At 33.6% G+C, this 14,889-nt stretch overlaps 1 protein-coding gene across 11 annotated transcripts in view; it reads right to left on the bottom strand.

The window, feature by feature from the left end:
* Dmd (dystrophin) overlaps positions 1 to 14,889 on the bottom strand; it is a 2,486,572-nt gene that overhangs the window by 724,284 nt on the left and 1,747,399 nt on the right. For all 11 annotated transcript variants that reach the window (XM_004850043.4, XM_087189971.1, XM_087189973.1 and 8 more), the window contains one exon: positions 8,147 to 8,311. In XM_004850043.4, coding sequence (XP_004850100.2) covers positions 8,147 to 8,311 — 165 coding nt within the window. The remainder of the gene's footprint in view (positions 1 to 8,146; positions 8,312 to 14,889) is intronic.

Raw genomic sequence — 14,889 nt, 5'->3', positions numbered from 1 at the left:
CACCTATGCCCCTCTTTAAGTCCTTACTTTCTCTATTCCCCCATCTTTCATTGCCAAACCTTTCTCTTCCTACGTTAGTCTCTCAACTCCCTATAGTTTCTCAAGATGTATGATCCTTCCCTCACAGGCACTCAGGAGGTACTCAGGAACATCAACAGCAACTACCAGAGACTGAAAATGCTAATCAGAAATAAACAAGCTATTTCATCCATTCAGATGCTTTGTAAACACCAGATGGCCATTATGTATCTCCTCATTCACTCATCCAAATATTAGCCCACTGCCTCCATGTGATTATATGTCAGGGCAAAAGAAAATCTAAAAAGTCTACTCTGTAAATATTGTTGAGAACTTTTAACCCCTATTATTGAGTAGGTTACACCAACTTGCATTTATAATCTTTGCTAGTTTGTTATAAAATATTCAGATATGATTAGTTCATTGTTATCTACTTGGCTTTCTCAGTAAAATGAGCCATCAATGAATAAAAAACTATAATCAGTGTATGTAAATGAAACTCTTAGAAACAAAAAGAGTAAGGGGAAACAACTTTGGAGGCAAAATATACAAGGTATGTAGGACGTGCTTTTGTTGAGGAAAAAGTAATTTTCTCCTTAGGTCACATAGTCAGTATTTGCTATGGATTTATTTGTAAGCTTTTAAAATATGAGCTGTAGTAACAATACACTAGGGAGAAATGAGTTAAATTTTCTCTTTGTTAAAATAACAAAATTTTCTTTACTAGTCGGATTTTTAATTAAGATTATATGTATTTAAGGTGTACAACATGATGCCTTATTATATATAGCAAAATTACTAGTATAGTTATGTTAATTATCATATTCATCTCCTATATTGGTCAGCTTTTAATAAGAGATTGTAATTTTTTTGTTTACATTTGGAGTAATCTGTCAAGGAAACAGTCTGTGTCTTATCAGAATAGTTTCTCTTGTTTTAAATTGATTTTATCATGTTTGTGATTATTTAAGAGAATAGTCTTTTCGGGCCGGGGATTTAGCTCAGTGGTTTCGCAAGGACCCAAGTTTGATGCCCGGTACCAAAAAAAAAAAAAAAAAAGGAAGAAAATAGTCTTTTTACTTTTGCAAAATCTAAAAGGTTTTGGTTACATAACTTCCTATATATACTTTTGAAATTTTTTGTTGTCACTTTAAGTAGGTAGCCATGCATTATTTTATACTGACTCATGATCCTATTTAGCCAAGTATTCAAATTTTTTTTCATTAATTTTGTTGGTACATTTTAGGTATATAATATGATTATATTCATCATTGGGAATTTGTAACTTCATATGATATATCTTGGTTCTTATTTTTTTCTCCATTCCCCTGCCCTCCCTTCAACTCCTCTACAACTTCCTATTTGCAATGACTTTGTTTCCATTTTTCCCTTTCTCATATTTATTCCTTTCCCTTCTTTCCTTTGTAAAACCCTTCCCCTTCCCCTCCAGACCTTAATAGATAATGTGAAATAGGGAAAAAAGTATTCAAAACTTTTAACATTTTTTACAACCTGCAATATTTTGCTTTCTCTTCGTCAAATCCTAAGTGAAATCTTAGTAAAATGAAACATTCCAAGGGTACGTTCTTTCACCATATAAAAAGAAAATCACTAAAAATAAGTTTACTTGATATGTTGAGCTACATAAAAAGCACTGTCAATGCTATGGCTTGAATGTGTCCTCCAAAGTTCATGTGTTGGAACCTTAATTCCCAATATAACAGAATTGAGAAAAGGAAGCTTTGAAAGGTGACTAGGTCATAAAGGCTCTGCTCTCATGAATGAATTAATGTGAATGAACTTATTAGAAAAGTGAACCTCTCATCATGTGATACATTCCAGCATGTTATGACATAGCAAAAAAGGTCCTTGCCAGATGCCAGGGCGATCCTCTTGAACCTTTCAGCTTCTAGAACCACGGGCCAAATAAATCTCTGTTCCTTATAAATTATTAAAAGTCAAGTATCCAGCTTTTGCAACAGAATAAGTCTAAGGTGGTCAAATAAGTAGATTTTAAATTTATAAACAGAACAGACAATTAAACTTTTTTTTGTGTGTGTGTGTGTGTGGTACTGGAGAGTGAAACCAGAGACCAGAGGCTTTTCAATGAACCACACACTATACCTTCTCTATTATGTTTTATTTTGAGACAAAGTCTTGCTAAGTCATTAAGTTGCCTAGGTTGGGTGCAAACTTGTGATCTTCCTGCCTCAACCTCCCAGAGTGCTGGGATTATAGGCGAGCACCACCACACCTGGCACTGTTTACCTTTTATTTCTGCCTGGGGTTTCCAAAATTCAGAGACTCTTACTGAGTATATTTATTTTTGTGACAATGTAGTTATTTACATAGGTTCAATAAGTACCTGTCCTCCTTGTTACAGGACATGGGCTAGAAAACTTATTATATAATCAAGGCTTTCACTACAATATCACATTTCAGAATTCAATGCACAGAATCAGATGTGACCAGACAGTTTTAAGGAACTATAGTTTACTTTATTGACCCAATGCTTACAAAGCCCTTTTGGTAAAATTGACATGGTCCCTAGCCTACAGAATTCTCAGTCTTATAGTTGAGTAAGGAGGTTTCACTTGATTGTAGTCCAAGGTTCTTAGAGTATTTTGGTGACAAGGATAATGGAATAATTCAGACAAATCTAACTGTATGGTATGTTAAATCTGAGGGCAAGCTTTTTGGCTTGACTTCTTTTAACTTCGAGTTTTTAAAAGCCTCTAAAATTCCATTTTAAAGCTACTTTATTGTTTTTTACTTTACCTGTTTTAACCACACTCAATACTTTACTGTTATAATTGACAAATCAAAAAGTGTACGTATAACTGAATGAGCTTAGAGATAAGTATACACCATCATCACAATATATACTATAAACCTATGTATTACCTTCAAAAGTTTCTTTCCACCTTATTTACTACTACTATTGTGTGAAAAGAACACTTAATATCATATCTGCCTTTTAAAAAAATTTCTAAGTATACGATAAAGAATTGTTAACTATAGGTACTATACTGTAGAGTATCAAGGACTTATTCATCTTGAGATTCCTTATGAAAACTTCCAGCAAACTTAAAAAGGCCTTTGTGGTCAATTACCATTCTTACTCCATCTATGTAAATAAATATATCAGTCTTATTTTTTTAAGTAAGAATAACCTTACTTTTGTTTCTTATTAAAAGGAAGTGACAATATAAATTAATTTTATATTTCAATAGGAAACTATAGTACATCCTTGTGGCTTATCAGGTTGTAGTCCTATTCTTTTTCTTTGAGCTATTTTGCATTTCCTTGTGAACTGCCTGGCTTTGTCACCTATTTGCAAATTAGACTAGATTCTGCTGTCCTATAGATCTTGTCAGCTTTTACCAATTTTCAACTCTTCTACTTTCTTCAATATCTGCCTATGAGTGTTCAAATTAACCTTTCCAATTTCTCTTGGACCCCCCTGACTTGGCAGGAGATTATTGAGATTCCAGGCTGGAATGTAGCTGCACTTTCACTATAGTATCTAAAGAAGCCCTCCAAGCTAATGTTGACTGATTTGGTATTAACCATAAAGGAATGCACTACAGCAAATTATGTATGGACAACTTTCCTGCCTGGAGCTAATGATGTGCATTTCACTCCAGAAGTTCATAAAGCACCCACATCTTCCATGCTCTGTTCCAGGAAATACCCATGGTTATAGATGATCTCACTCAAGCCTCTAATCCCCATGCCATCACTGAAATCATTTAATCTGAAAACCAAGAAACCTATCAGATTGCCAATGCCATGCTCACTGCACTATCTACAGACACTTCCAGCCCAGTATGTAAGAATTTTCTTGAATGGCTGCTCTCTAGACACATAATCTGAATTTATAACTATTAGTCTTTGTTTTCCTTTTTACTTTCATAAAAATCCCCCTCATGGCATGCCTCATGGTTTGTATCATCCAACAGTTGCCTTCTAAGTCTCAGAGTTGGTTCAGCTAGTCCTTCAACAACAGCAAGCTGCTGAAATAAGCTATATGATCCAGCTCTCCCAAGTTGTTCATTGGGAAACCTGGTTTCCCTAAACAAAAGGAAGAACTGACAAAAGATGGCCCTACCATCACGACAGACTGTGACTAAACTTGAGACAGGTTTCTTCCTAACCTTAAGTCTGATCTTACATTTCATTGAGAATTTACTCTAGAAACTCTTCTATTATCCATTCTTTTTCTGCTTCTTTGAGCTATAAATCTCCCAGCCTCTTGCTTTATATCCCAAGAGTGTCTTTCTCAAGAAGCTAGGAATCATGCCTTTGAAATGTACTCACCAAGGTAATTAGTGCCCCTCTCTGCCAATCTCTGGGAGGATAGGAATCTAACTTCAATAAGCTCCACTTAGCAAGTACAGATGGTCTAATTACAATGACCAACCTCCCCTAATATCCTCCAGTACTTTTCCACTAACTCACCGGGCACTTAAAAGCTCTCCTATCTTTCACTTCTGCAGAACTGAGTTCAATCTCTCTCTTCTACTGCAAAAGTTTTGAATAAAGTCTTTCTTGCCTTTTCAATTGTCCAGTGTAATTTTTCTGTAACAACACTCAGAGCTATGTGAACACATGAAGCAAAGGCTTTTGTGGGAATTCTGTTACTTTAATGGTCAGTCATTATAACTCTGTCATTTATGTGTGGATTTGACATTATGGCCAATTGTATTTCTGACATGGTAAGGAAGAGCCAGGAGAGCAGCATATTGTGTTTATTGCAGACTACAGAAGGAAAGTCATTCTTGAGGGGAGGACAAAAATCCCCAACCTTCCCTGTCATCAATAGGAAAGTATTTCAGTCAGTAAACCCTTCACATAAAATCATGTATTCCCCTCTATATTTTAATAAAGTTTCAAAAGAAGTAGTTAAGCAGTTTTATGTCAGATAAATAGCACACCTCTAGCTCATTATTGAAAGCCTTCATTAAAGATTAAAAACATAAGACCCTTTGTAGAAACTCTAAACTGGTCCCTGGATCTTAGCATTCAATTATCATTTGTGAAATCTGAAATCAACATATTTTATGTCTAAATTGAGAGTACATTTCAAAATCAAAATTCAAAGGCATGCCTTCTAGTGGGCTGACTGATGGGAAAGGGCTGTGATTATGCCTAATTTTCACCCTCTATATCACGATCTCATTGATTATGTTTCTCAGCTTGCTAAGGGTTCTGTGAGGTGATTTTCAAGATGAATATTGCTATTTGCAGGATTTCCTGAATAGGAATATTTCGAGAGTAAATTGCACAAACCAAGCGATGTGCAGTCAATTTTCACTCCAGCATAAACAATGTATTAGAACAGAGCCCTTAAGGCTGTTTTTTATTTGGGTTTCATTACACAGCTAGCTGCATTTCATCAATAAGCATGAGGTGCCAAGCAGGCAAAACTGAGGGTCACAGAAGGTATTTTTTTTTCTAACAGGTGCTCAGAGTTTGACTAGAAAAAACAAATGACCTGAATGGCAGGGCTTCTGGCCTTTTGCTACAGTGGTAGCCATGGCCACCATAACCAAGAAAAAAAAACTTTCCTTAAATTTAGAAAATGGAGCTAGGGGCCTAGATGTTTGTACATCTACTCTCTTCACATTAATTCATTGCTAATATTTTTTAGAAAGGAGTTTCTTTTTGTGCTCAAAAAATAGGTATGCTCTCAAAAGTGGTTAAAAACTTTATTTTTGGTTTTTGGTAGTTTAAAGTTTAGCAGAGAAAAACCCATTTTCCCATGTTTCTGTAATTGAAAAAAACCTTTAATCTCTTTAAGCAGAGAACTTCAGCAGGCTATAAAGACTAAAATCCCATATCTTAAAGCAGAAGAACTCTGTAATCTTAATAAATCATTTATTAGGCAGAGAGTAGAGAGAGAAGCTAGACAAAGAGGGATAAAAAAACTAGGTAAGTGATTAAATTATTCACACAGGCCACCATTTCCTAATTAAAAGCTGGGGGTCTGAGAATTATTGGGAGAAACATTTGAGTTCTCAAATGTATGATTTTATATTCCTTTTTTTGCCTTGGATACAGTCACAAGTAGAACAAAAAAGCTGAAGGGATTCTTTTGAAATCTGAAATCCGGAGATGAAAAACTTAGAATAGGCACCTAAGACTGAAGCCAGGGGCTTTTCTGCAAGGGAAAAAGCATTTGCCTCTCAGTGATCCAGACCAAGCTGTAGGAGGCAAATAGCATAACTCTCTGTAACTACACACAGCAGTGGGAGCAATAACGCAGAACTTTGATAAAGACAATAATTCATTAGCATAGCTAAGGGTGATTTTTCACTCCAAATTGGAGAGACCCATTTGGCAGACAACTATGGTTCATGGACAAAGACCCAATGTTTTCAATATTTGAGAACCATTCTGGGGCAGGGGCACAGACTAAGACTAATATCACTTTGGTCGAGTTAACAGGATCTGTGTCCAAGGATGTTGTTATCTTATCTTTCAAATATATTCCACAAACGAAGATAGGAATATTGAGTATATACTTCATGACTTTAATGAAGTGGCATATTTTAATCAGAAATTATATTTGAATGTAGAGGAATAGGTTTTTAGCTGTGAGTTAACAAAAAGCTATTTCTGGTTAAGGGGAAAGAGTTTATGTGCATTCCTCTTTGCAATACTAAATCAAGGACTTTAAGAATATACTGGATCCAAGATAATTGGAGATCTGGCTGAGGTAACTGTGTATTGGGCCAAGTAACTGTACTTCTTTGTTTGGATTATTTATGGAGTACAGAAGTATCAGTATTGATGAGATGTAACTACCCTGGTGAATAGGAGCTAGTGAAATAGCTCTGAGGACATCATGTACTAGCCAAATGGGAAAACTGAAGAGATCCTAGAACTGATGGTATCTCTGAATTGAATATATTTTGTGTACTATTCAGTCTTGCCCCATGTGACCATGTACAACTCATGTGCAGGGTAACTGAGATATCAGGAAGCATGTGTTAGTGTCAAGCTCTGCACTATACCGTTAATCTGCAGGCTGTGTTGCTACTTGTCCTGTATACTTTCTTAAAGCTAACAAAATTTGCCACTGGGTAATGGCAGTTGTTAATTATGAATTTGGTTGTCAGACTGAATCCAAGACCATGACATTGATTGAGCAGAGTGAGTTCCGTAGTGGTCAAAAGATGTTTTTACCTGTGACTTATATAGTGGCATCTGCTCTATAGTGGAATAGCTATCATAATAGTAGATACAAATGCCAGAAAGAAGTAAGATAAAAGAGATGAATTGTACTTTGTAAATAAAACTCATTTTAGCTAGAGCAAACTCCTCTGTCACTCTATCCATTCATTATCTTCATTTGAACACATCTTTTCCAAACTTTGATCCTAAGAAATTTAGATAAGAATCAATTTAAGCAGGAAATCTACAAGCATGTATTGCATGCCATTAAAGTAGGGATGGAGAATAGATTGCAGTAACAAATATGATGCAGGCTTTCTACAGATATGAGTTTAATGAATAAATTTCTAGTAAATAGTGGAATAAATAAAAATGCTAGTCTAATAAGAACTTATTATAATAACAATAATGATAATGACAAAGATTTTCTGCTTGACCAAACTTTAGTCAGGTTTCTAAAATTTCTCCGAGGGCTATAGGATCTGTATAAATATCCAGACTTAGTAAAGAACTCGGTTAAATTAATTTAGCCAGAGCCCAGCACTCCTGGTATCAGATCAACCTCAGTATTGGATTGGGTTCCTTATCCTCCAATAGTGCCAGGTGATGTTTGATCACCTTATCCCATCTTCAGCAAGAATCTTGTTAGGTTGGTAGAATCAAACCTTACTCAGGATGCTTCTTCATAGTTGCTTTTCACATGGTTGCCCCCACCCTGTTTCTGGGCTATGAACTCCCACTTGCCCATGCTGCATTCAGAGTTGAGCCTAATTTCACTACCCCACGATATCCTATTGCAGTGATCTCTGTACCTATCATGATATCCTGAATAACGTCCTCTTACCATACTTTAATAAGTAGTTTTTCTTTAACAATGACAGTGATGATAATGAATTCTGGGACATTGCTGTTCTTTTAGGAAACGACATGTAAAGCAAAAAGTCCCTACCTTAATGTTGAATGGTCCAGTTTGATTTGGTTGATTGTAAATTTCCAACTGATTCCGAATAGGAGACAGCCACAGAAGCAGACGATCTAACTGCTCTTCAAGCTGCTCAAGGTCTTTTATGTGAAGCTCGAGTTCTCTCTGCTTTTCAGGTAAAGCTCTATAAACCTGAGAAGGGAAAACATTAACAAATGGTAAATGACTATCACAGTATAAACAAAGAAGGCATATTTTCAAAATTATTCATTATGATATATTATAGAAATCTGATTTTGATATATTAACAGCATGATATTGATTATTTACATTTATTATGTTAGGATTTAATTAATATATTGGCAATTAAATTATTATTTCTCCAAAAATTCTATACCTTAAAGCCAGTAATGCCTTTTTGGAAAGGCAAAACACTCACCTACACAAATGCACAGCCTAGCCCAACTGGTATGTGTAAATGAGGACGTTCTCCATGTATCTATTCACTAAATACAATAGTATTCTATGTATTATATACCAATCATACTGCTTTTGCAGTTATAAAAAAATGAATAAGCCAAATTATTCAGCATCAGTAGCAGTTATGTAACATAGGTTTCCTAGTCTCAAATGTGTGATTTACACTTAAAGAGCATCATAATCTTTAACCAAACCAAACTATAATTTTTGTTTCTACATCAGTACTTTCTTTGCTATATTTGTTTCTAGCCTTCTTTTACATTAAGAAAAATTGTACAAGAAAATCCTTTATATAAAAAGAAAACTGGTAAAGTAAACATTTGGGGAAGCTATAGTTTGTGAGCCCTAGTGCAGCCAAGTAAACCAGAAGCAGATAATTAGGCCGAAAGTAAAAAAGAGCATCTGTACAGTAAAATGTAGAATGATTCTAAATTACTTTTATTAAAACTTAGTATATACCAAATATCATGCTTGGAAATTTCACATTTATTGCCTTACCCTTTGAACCTCTGATATACATAATATAATTGCCCAAATTGTCTATGTAGATGATGCCATTGGAATTGAGAAACATTAAATAGTTTAGGACGAAGTATGATATGGTATTAAACATGGTAAGGTCTACAATTAGGCTTCAAATACTGGTTGTAGTTCTTGCCTAACATGTTAGCCAAGTTTTCTTTAACTTTCAGTGCCTCTTCTATAGACTGGGGACAATGATAATATCTGTATAGTCTAAGGCTACATAAAGAAACACATAAAAATAGGTTAGAGCAATATTCTGCATGATAGTGAAAACAATGAGTCATTAAATATTAGCAATTGTCACTCAAGTTCAAGTGTAATGAAAGAGCCAGGATTAGGAAAAGTAAAGCATTTATCTTCAGAATATCAAGAGTTAAAACCCTTATCCAGGAATAAAGAATATAAATGTGAAATAAGTCCTTATGGCATTATTAATACCGCTCTAATAATGGAAATATAATATTATATTGTAAAATAAATAAAATTGTTATATCTACTATATAATAATATATTATGAATAATAAGAGAAAATTTAAAGGTCAACTGGAGAAGCACATCAATATACTAGTGTCTAATATAGTAGACAAGTAAACAAATATACTAAGCAGTGCCACGTACGTCGGAACAGTTGTTTAGATACTTTTTAAAGAACTCATTAATAAATATTATATTCTTTAACTGGACACAACAGAAGTATCCATGAACAAAATCACCAATTAATTTATAGAGGAAGGAATTTTATACAAGATCTTGTTACATGTAAATAATATGCTTATTAAAACATAATGTAAACATGTAAGTACATATGTTGTGTAAAATGCAGGTGAATACATGGACAAAGGGTTAACATGCAGCCTGGGCCAAGTCCTAGGCCGGCCTAGGACTAACCTTAGACTCCCACAGCTATTTCCTTGGAAACACTAATGTTAAGATGAATGGGAAATGTTGGGCCTGCCTTTGTTGTGTGGATCTATACCTTTACTTGGGGAGCACTGAGTTGGAATACATGTTTTTGGATCTCTATGAGTGAAATGGTATAAAAGACTGACAGGAAATAGAGGTTGTGGCTACTATTTCAGGTGACCTGCACATATCTTGACCTGTCATCCTTGGCAAGAGAACGAAAGAAGCACACTACTCAGGTAGCCTGAACGGTTGTCCACAGGTAATGAATCATGAAGAGGTATCTGATTTGTCTGACTTGTATCCTGCTATAAAACCAAGTAAACACAGTAACATCATATTAGATCAATTGGGTCTATTTGTGTTTTATGAGTTCAAATCCATAACAATGCCTATGGTGCTGAAAACTGTGTGTACGTGTGTGTGTGTGTGTGTGAGAGAGAGAGAGAGATATTATATCACAAATGTAATTATATATCTGTAACACATAATCTAGTAATGCCCTTGGCTTATTTTTCTGGGATTTAAAAGGAGGCAACTAAACATTTTATTTTTATTGGATCATTTTCTACTCACAAGTACATGTAAAAAGCATTTTATAGCTTCAAATAACACCATCTAAGAGCCTCTAGATTCTGGAGCTACCGGAGATAATAGCCATCATATTTTCCTTAAATATCTAAAATTGAGCTATGAACTTCTTTTTATCTGATTACAAAATAGTTCACATTTCATTTAAGCTTCAAAAGTAAGCATAGAAATCTGTACAGCAGATTGTTAACTAAGCTTGTTGGTTTCCTTCTCATCTTTTCCACCCATGCCTCCTTGCTTACAGAGGTAAAATAATTCCTGACAGAAAGCAGTGCAGTAAAGGAGGTTTGACTAATATCTGGAATAATATAACAATTGCTTATAATAAGATGAATATTCCCCCTTAATTATGATATGGCATCCGGTATGTCCTCATAGAATTTGTGTTTCCCACCATCATGCTATTTACTTTACACTGTTTAATGTGTGATTTACACTGGCTGAGCTTTGATTCCTGGATGAGCTTATTCCTACACATGGTAGACCTTCAATGAATAGCTGGTAAATTAATTTCCAAATTCAGGATTAATTTCTTTTCAATGTAAGAAGCAGTACAGAGCCAGAATAGTAAATGACAGAAAAGAAAATTGTACCCTCAAGTTAAATAGCTTTAATTAATTGACAAAAACACTAGTAAACTGGATTACATAGAAATCAAAACTTTTTGTATGACCAAGGAAGCTACAGGCAAAGTCAAAGGACAAATGACAAATGGAGAAAAAATATTTGTGAGTCATATTACAGATAAGATGCTAATTTGCCTAATACATATGAGAGCTTCTGCAAATTAATAATGAAAAGGTCAACAACCCAAAAGTAAATTGGACAAAATATCAGACAGTTCAGAGAAAAAAATAACAAATGTTTTTAACTATATGAAAAGAAGCTTAGCTTTGGTAATAACGAGAGAAATGAAAATTAGAGCTTTGTCTATTGCACTGGCAAAAATCCAAGTTTGAAAACATACTACGCTGCCAAGGTGGTGAGGAAATACAGATTCTTCTACATGACTGGTGACATGTATATATTGAGCTGCCCCTTGTGGAAGAGAGTTTGGCACTGTATGTCAAGTGCATGTACCCATTGCCACAGACCCAGAAATTTGACTTGTAGGAATTTACTATGTACATGTATTTCTGGGGTAAAATCAATGCTTGGTGAGGAAGGGCAGATGATGGATGGAGTAAAAGATTTTTTACTATACTGTTATACTTCTAATCAGTGCACCTGTACTACTTTTGCAAAGGAATAATTTAATTTAAAAAGAAAAATTATTGGCTTTTCTTCTTGCTCAAAATATTAATGAGAAATTATGCTTTGTATATTTTAATAATGAGTCATTGTTAATAGGGTATAGCATATCTAAAGCCATTAGTCAAAAATGCTTTGATTATTTTCCTAAGACATTATCAATCAGTTAATTGTGGTGGTGTTGGCGCAATTGAGACCTATAATTGAGACCAATAATTCTTGCGCTGTTTTCCTCATCTTCAGGAAAGTCTCTAGTATTGCTGACTTGTTCTATATAGTCCATGGCAAACGATAACAAGTGTGAATAATTTATGATGTGGATAGGAGTAACTTGTGTCGTGGTTTCTACATGTTTTAAAATAATTTCATTTTTACTTTTTCTTTTATGAAAAATTAAAACACATTTTCATAACCAAAAATTAAGAGAATAACAATAGTTATTACATTGTGTATCATATCTTCAAAGTAGTTACTCAGTATAAAACATAAACCAAAAAGATTCTTACAAAAAAATAAAAAGACATAACAGATAACACAAACTTTCTTTTCAATGAACTAAGATGAAATATTAATATAAATGAAACTATAATGAAGTATTATACTAAAATACTATACTGAAATATTTTTAAAACAACAGAACACAGTGGTACCTCAGTTCATGAACTTAATTTGTTCCACCATTCTGGGAAAGATGGCTGCTTTTGTTTGTGCGGGGAAGATGGCTGTGGTTGTGTTCGTCACTTGATGTGGAGGAGTTTTCAAATAAGAAGCAAAATTTTGCTGAATGCTTCTGTTTATGAACCAAATTATCTGCCAACAGAACTGTTCTTGAGCCAAGGTATTACTGTATGTAATTTTTGGGAAGTATGTGAACTCCTTATTTCTTATATTTTACATTCCATATATGTATATTGTGATATTTAAGCCTCTGTGTCTGACTTATTTCACTTAACATTATGTTCTCAAGTTGTATCCATTTATCTATGAAGGCCTCAAGTTTAGTTTTCTTTATTGCAATGTAGTACTCCATTATGCATAAATACTACATTTTCCTTATCCATTCATTTGATGAGGGATTTATATGCTATTTCCAAGTTCTAGCTATTATAGATTGTACTGCTATAAATATCAGTATGCATGTATTTCTGAAATATAATGATTTCAACCCTTTTGTAAAGATATATAGGGGGGCTACATCTGGGTCAAATGAAATTTTTACTTTTAGTTTTTTGAGGAATTTCCACATTGTTTACCATAGTGTTTGTACTAGTTTACATTCCCATCAACAATGTAGTCGAGTTCCCTTTCCTCCAAATCCTCACCAGCATTTGTTATTATTAGATATTTTTATGATAGCCGTTCTTTTGGGGGTAAGATGGTATTTCAGTGTAGTTTTAATTTGCATTTTCTGATGGCCAGCAACAATGAGCATTTTTCATTTCTTCATGTATTTATTGGTCATTTATACTTCTTCCGAGAAGTATCTATTCATTTCAATTGCCCAGTTTTTGACTGGATCTTTTAATTTGGGTGGCGGTCTAATTTTTTTGAGTTTTTTCTATATTCTTTTTTTTTTTTTTGGTACTGGTCCTTGTGCTTGCGCAGCAGGCAGTGAAACCACTGAGCTAAATCCCTGGCCTGTTTTTTCTATATTCTTGAGGTTAGTCCTCTGTCCATGGAATAGCTGGCAAAAATTAATAATTTATTTTTATACTTATTAGTTCCCTTTCTTAACAAAATATAGACACAGATATTTGTCTGGTAAGATGCATAATTCTTCCTAATAATCATCTTAAGTATTATAAAACCATGCTCTTCAGACAACATGTTCCCTGTGGTTCTTGACCTAATTTCACACAAGATTAGCTTCCTTATTCTTTCATTTATGAATGTTAATTTCTAATTTGTAGAAGTTTTAATATTGAGATAAAAAGGTGTCTGTTTTAGAAATAAAAAATAAACAAATATTAAATATTGACTTTAATCTTACACAAAAAGTATTCCAGAGAAGTTAAAGTGTGAAACATAAAAATATAATGACAGAACTAAAATAAAATATTTGAGTATGAAAGTCCTTTAGAAAGGAATAGGAAATAATTATTAAATATAATATTTGTATTATTCATCTAGAAATCAAAGCCAATAAACAAAATGAAAACAAACAACAATTAGGAATAATTGCCACATCTCTCAGATAAAAGGGAACAGTCTAGTATATAAAAAGATCTTTCAGTGAATAAGAAAAGATGGGGAATCTGCTGGGATACTGGATAAAGTGAAAAAAATGCAAACAACAAATAAACAGGAAAATTTTAAACAGTAGTTTAGTTGATCAATAAAAAGGAAATTAAAATAGCAATGATATTTCATTATTTGTCCATTATATTGGCTTCTGGCATAGATACATGCCAAAGTTCTAGAATATGAGTAATCTTACATCTGTCGGAGGGCAAAATCTTATATTTTTAAGGAATAATTTAATAATTTATACTAAGAAAGCAAGGCTTCTTCCCTGAAAACTAACAAAAAACATTACAAAGTACTTAAGAAAATCTAATTGAATAGCAGGCCATACCTTGTTAATGGACTAGACCGTTCACTAATGAAAATATATCAGTTCTCTTCAAATAAACTATAAATTCAAAGCAATCCAAATCAATTTTCCAGCAGCTAGTTTTTACTGGAAATTGACATGCTAATTTTAAGACTTATAGGGAAATGCAAAGGGCCAAGAATATCCAAGGAAATTTTGAAGAATAACAAAATTTAAGAATATTTAAAACCATATAACAGTATTTATTATTATTATTATGTCCGTGTGATATTGATGTGAGAACAAATATACTATCTATAGTTACTTGATCTATGATAATGATGCCATTTTAAATAGAGATATGATGATCTTTTTAATAAATACTCCCGGGATAATTGCATATTCATTCAAAAAACATGAATCCTGAATTTTCCTCTATGACATACGTACATTCAAAAAACCAATCTTTAATTTTTTGTATACCTCA

Source organism: Heterocephalus glaber, unplaced genomic scaffold (genome assembly GCF_053883595.1).
Source record: "Heterocephalus glaber isolate CG9 unplaced genomic scaffold, H.glaber_assembly_v1.0 deba00001547, whole genome shotgun sequence".
Classification (NCBI taxonomy): domain Eukaryota; kingdom Metazoa; phylum Chordata; class Mammalia; order Rodentia; family Bathyergidae; genus Heterocephalus; species Heterocephalus glaber.
Note: the sequence above shows the minus strand (reverse complement) of the source record. Positions and strands in the feature narration are given on the sequence as shown.